Source organism: Monopterus albus, unplaced genomic scaffold (assembly GCF_001952655.1).
Source record: "Monopterus albus unplaced genomic scaffold, M_albus_1.0 scaffold119.1, whole genome shotgun sequence".
In the NCBI taxonomy this organism is placed as follows: Eukaryota; Metazoa; Chordata; class Actinopteri; order Synbranchiformes; family Synbranchidae; genus Monopterus; species Monopterus albus.
The window spans coordinates 247,096-252,337 of record NW_018127999.1 but is presented as its reverse complement, the minus strand read 5'-3'; the positions used below and the strand labels follow the sequence as shown (position 1 = coordinate 252,337).

At 43.8% G+C, this 5,242-nt stretch overlaps 1 protein-coding gene across 1 annotated transcript in view; it reads right to left on the bottom strand.

The window, feature by feature from the left end:
• Positions 1-6: 6 nt before the first annotated feature.
• rapgef6 (Rap guanine nucleotide exchange factor (GEF) 6) overlaps positions 7-5,242 on the bottom strand; it is a 37,403-nt gene continuing 32,167 nt past the window's right edge. Inside the window, exons 20-24 of the mRNA XM_020611986.1 lie at positions 4,304-4,327; positions 2,536-2,756; positions 1,652-1,825; positions 1,330-1,476; positions 7-1,035 (exon numbers count right to left, since the gene is read on the bottom strand). Coding sequence (XP_020467642.1) covers positions 269-1,035; positions 1,330-1,476; positions 1,652-1,825; positions 2,536-2,756; positions 4,304-4,327 — 1,333 coding nt within the window. The 3' untranslated portion in view covers positions 7-268. The remainder of the gene's footprint in view (positions 1,036-1,329; positions 1,477-1,651; positions 1,826-2,535; positions 2,757-4,303; positions 4,328-5,242) is intronic.

Here is a 5,242-nt window from a genome sequence, read left to right as displayed (position 1 = left end):
ATGCTACAACTGGTTCACTGACATTACAGCACTTTACAGAATTGTACAGAAAAAGAAATGTTGGAAAGGGAACACTGCAACGTTTTGTCGTTTACTGTCTAAGGGCAAGATCCGCTTTGAATGTTTATGGTGGATCTGAAACTCATTGCCTAAGTTTTAGTAATGTATTTCAAAAATGAACCGTGGTGCCATCGCCTCAATAATAATCTCTTGCGATGGATTCTCAACGAATGTAATCAAAAATAGCTGGGTCAACCAGTGATCTCTGTCAGACAGTCTTTCTCCTGGTGTGTCTGTCCCTGCAGAGCCAAAGGAAGGGGTTGGGACTGACCGACCTCCTGGCTCTCTGCTCTGCCTGTCCTTGTCTCTCATCCTGTGGTGAGGAGGGCACATCCTTCCCTGTCCCCTCTCTATCATTCATGTGTGGCCTGACTGCCACGTGCCTCTCCCTCGATTGACTCCTTTCCCTCAGTACCCTGAATGGCGACATCAGCCTCGTCCTGATGGGGGACTCTGGGGGTTTGGGTGTCATTAAATGGGGCTGAGAACGAAGGCAGGCGGTCATGGGTCCTGACCCTGTTTGACTGGGAGGCAACCTGGTGTGGTTAATGGGATGCCTCCCATGCGTCCCTGTCCACTCCGGTGAAGGGCTTCCTGCTCTGACCCTTAGTGGCATCAGCTCTGCATCTGTCTGTGCACCCTGGTTGCTTTGCTGCCTGGATCTCACTCTCCTTTGCTCTGAAGGAAACAACCCTCTCTGAATCGCCCGTCTCCCCTCCTGTGCCATCTCCTCGTTTTCCTTTTCCATTTCACTTCCTTTCTCCCCCTCCACTGTCTGATCCTCTCTCTTCCTGCTACCCTCTTGGCTGTGCTGTCTGGTCAACAGTAGGAATCTCTTGTGGAGGAGAGCCCCACCTATGCCGTAGCTGCGCAGGCTGACAGTGCCAGCCTTTGTGCTGGCGTCACTGGTCAGTGATGACAAAGATCCCGACAAGTTCATCTGGCTTGAGTTCTGGGACTTGGCCACACCTCCCACTGAAAAGAGCAAAGGAAAACATGGCAGATGGAAATAAGGGCTTTAATTTCAACATGACCAGAAAGATGTTTGAAGATTAAAGTCACATGACAAAGTGTCGCTCAGTTATTAGTTATAACGACTTTTACAATATTCACCCCAGACATAGAAACCCCTTAGAGTTATCATTAGAGTTTCAGAGCTGTGGCTGGTGGTGAATGTTTCACTGAACCTACTCTAGGCCAAGCAGTCACCTAAGTTAACCTTCACTGGACAGAAGCATAAGGGTTAAAAGTGCATGTTCTGCTGCAGACCTTTGCGTGGAGAGCCCTGCGGAGACACCGTGGGGCTGGAGTGAAGGGAGGAGATGATGGAGGCTGTGTCATCAGACGGTCTCTTGATGCTCCACTCCTCCGATGAGTTCCCTGGAGGCTTCTTCACGACCTGGGGAGAATTACAGTCTGGAGAAGAAGTAAAGAGAGAGACAGAGAGAGAGAGAGGTTAGAGGAAAGCCAATTAACCTCAGTCTATTCAACCTTTAACAACAGAATCAGATCTTAGATTTTACAAATAACAATTCAACATGCAAGGTATTCTATAGAAATGATATATATAGTAGAGTGCAGGTGAACTCACTAGGTGTACCGATGTCCTTGGCAGTGCTCTTCTTTCGTAGAGGGTTTAGTGGGACCTGGACCTGAAGGACTTGTGACACCCGGTTTTGTGTTTTTCCTGAGGGCAGAGCCGTGCGCAAAGACACCGGAGACATGTCTGACTTGGTGGATCTTCTCTCACTCAGGTTCTTTGACACTACAGCCACAGGAGCAAGATGGAAAATGTATCAACATACAAACGTACCATTTAAAACTTCTTGAAGGTGTCGACTTTCCTACTGACAGTATACCTCCTGTTCAGCTTGACTACTGTGAGGTATAAGGTGTGTCGGTGGCTGGGAAATATCACAGTAACTAGACAATATCCATTTTTTAAGTGGATAAATATCCTTTCCACTAAATATTAGGAAAATAAGTGACATATGAGCATCATCATTCGATGTAAACTGTCACTGATAAACAGTATGTTGTTCAGTCTGTAAACCTAAATAATAATTCAAGTAACTCCAGAATTTTTGACTAAAGCAGAAACCATACACATGTTCTGTCTTGCAGTGACCCCAGTATAAAGATATTACTTTCACTATCAAACCACACTCATATTGGCATCACAGGTGCCACAGATGGCTGCCTCGGTTCTGTACCGGAGACAAATTCCTAGTGTGTGTAACATACTTGGCCAAATAAAGGTGATTATCCTTATCATCACAGTTACAACAGAAGGTCCCAGTTAAGTTAAGCTAAACCCTTTAAGGAAATCCTACAGTACTGTGTTGCGTATTTGTTCTACAGGGAGAAGAAAGATTTCTGTCTTACTCACAATTATTCACGTCATAAAAAATATATTAATAATTAAGGAACTAGTGAAAATTCGGTTCTCTCAGTGCAGTGGTCTGCGTTACTCACAGGTGCTGTAAGCCGGCTCACACTGCAGGGACATGATTTGGTGCTTCTCCTCGTCTGTCTCCACTGTCAGGTTAGACAGGTACTGCTTCACCTTTCTGGCCATCTGAGCATCCTCATACAGCTTCTTAGCATTGAGAAGCGAGCTGCGACGTACGCGCTTCTTATGGGCGCCTCCCTGCACATCCAGCATGTTGGAGTTTGTACTGCCCTGACTCAGTGACCTAATGAGGGGAAGAGAGAGTGACGAAGAAGCGGAAAGGAAGACAAGGAAGGAGGATAATGAGGAGAGAAAATGAGAAAAATGAAGGAGAAGAAAGAAGTGAATTTAAGCAAATGGTAAAAAATAAAATGTGATAGAGGAATTTACAGAAGTGAGTGAAATGTATAAAGTGTTGATGGATGAAGATGAAAAAGAAAAAAAAAAGTGCAGTATAAAGACAGAAAACAAAAACGTAGATTGACAGCAGGAAAAAGAACAGCAAACAATCAATACAATCATCTGTAAAACTCTTTTCTCATCAAAAAGCTCTTCTACTGTAAAAACGTTACATCTGTCTTTGTGTTGGAGCATAGCATCTGAAAACAGGACCATGCAAACTGGGAGGGAGGCAGCTCTTGCTGGTGAGCCATGCTATCACAGTACAGAACAGCAGAACATTCTGTCAGATGGAGGCAAAAAGGGTTAGCAACCAAACGATGCACAACGTTCGATATGGGGGATATGATGCCAGGGATGTAGGGATAAGCAAAAACCAAATCTGAGTCAAACAGCATCTGTCAGTATTCCTCATGGTTTGTTTTACTTTGCTTTGATCGGGCAGGTAGGTGGGATCTGCAATACACAGCTTTTAGTTAACTCCTGATCTTGAAAACACCAGCTGAGAACAACACACTCTCACCTAAAGGTTAGTATCTGTTCTGGAGTTTTCAGGCACATCACAAGATCTTCATCAGTAGATATCGTCTGCTTATTTGCCATGGCGTTGCACATGGTAAATTCACACATTTTCTGAGCATTTTAAGACATTCTTGTCCATGTTGGCTTAAAAGTGGAGGCTTAAAGTCCATTTAGTAGCTGTTCTGGCTGTTTTTCTGCAATTCCATGACAACTGGCAAACTTCATCTGCTACTGAGGATCATGTGATATGAGGGAAAGCAGCCTGATGTGAGACTGTTTTCTCAGCTGCTGTTTCTATAACCTCTACTTCCATGATGGCGATCTTGTGCAATGAGCAGAAGCTGTAGAACAGGTGCTAAATGGGCCTTTAGGTGAGATTTCTTTTGTCATTACCTTTTAGCTCTTTTATTCGCTTTACTTTACTACCTATATTTTATTATATCCAGTCAGATGTAGCCTCTCTGGGACATGCTGATGATGAGCTGATTTTTCTTTTCTACTTTTCTTTTTGTTCTTGTAAATGGATGAATGACAATAAATCTGTACTTGAAAGTACAAATCTTCTTTGCTATGTGAACATGTTTAAAACCTCTTAGTCAAAACAAACAGTAGGTTATTTCAAGCTACTACATGACTCACACAATCTTATGAGCAGGGTAAAACAATGAATGGATCAATGATGGACTTTCAGGTGAATGGGCACTGCAAATGGAAGGGTTAATCATACGCAAGCACAGCAGACACACATGTACACTTGGATATAGTAAAGGGGGGGACATGCAGAGTTTATGGTGAAAGAGATGCAGGGTGGATTAAAGTGCTGCTGATCCAGAGTGCAACAAGATGAAACCGGTACCAGGGCAAACTTACCCTAAACTCTTCCACCTCTTCTTCCTGCAAGCAAGAGGTGTGAAGATTGAAGCGTGACTTAAAGACAAATTCAAGGGTCAAGGGGAGGGAAGCGGAAGAGACAAGACTATGTCGAGATCATGCCACCAGGACCACACAGGAAATGATTGGAGATGGGAGGACACCAGACATACGACATCTCCCCATCTATACCTGCAGAGAGCGTGACTTTGTGTGTCATACACAAACAGGCCCTTATGTCAGCTTGTAGTGTCTTTGGAAACAATGCTGCAATTTAATGCTGAAATAAGTTTTTTGAGTCTACAATAGGTGAAAAATATGTTCTCTGACAGGATGAGCTTGTAGCATGAAGGAAGTGCCTGCAGGGGGCAGTCATGCACTGCAGCAGTGACAGACTGATCAACACAAACAGTGATATAAACCACACACTGTGGTTGGCATCAATTCTACCTCATCTTCAGTCAGTCCATGCCTTGTGTACTTGTGCCATTACATTCCAGCTGGGGAATGCAATCGAGCTATGAATTGGACAGGAAGTGAATGAGAATTGATCGAACCAGACCTCGAGTGTGTGCCTGATCCTGTTGGTACAGGATCCAGGCTGGTAGGTGGAGGTATGGGGTGGTGGCTCCCTTTTTGCCCACATTTTTAGTCCTTTTTAGTAAAAGGTGTCTTTTCTAAACCTGAGGATTTTCTAGCTTGCTTACATGGCTCTTTCAGAGAAATGCTAGTTTGGTAAGTTTGGCTGATGGGAAACAGGAACAGCTAGTTTCAAAAATACACACATCTTAAAAAAATTGATATCACTTCTGGTGAAATAAAACCACACTCAACCACTATGATTTGACTTCATTGTTGACAGAAAATTCACTGAAGGCCGTCACAGTATGTACAACAATTCACAAATCTTTGCTTGCATGTTTCCCCTAACCAACACAT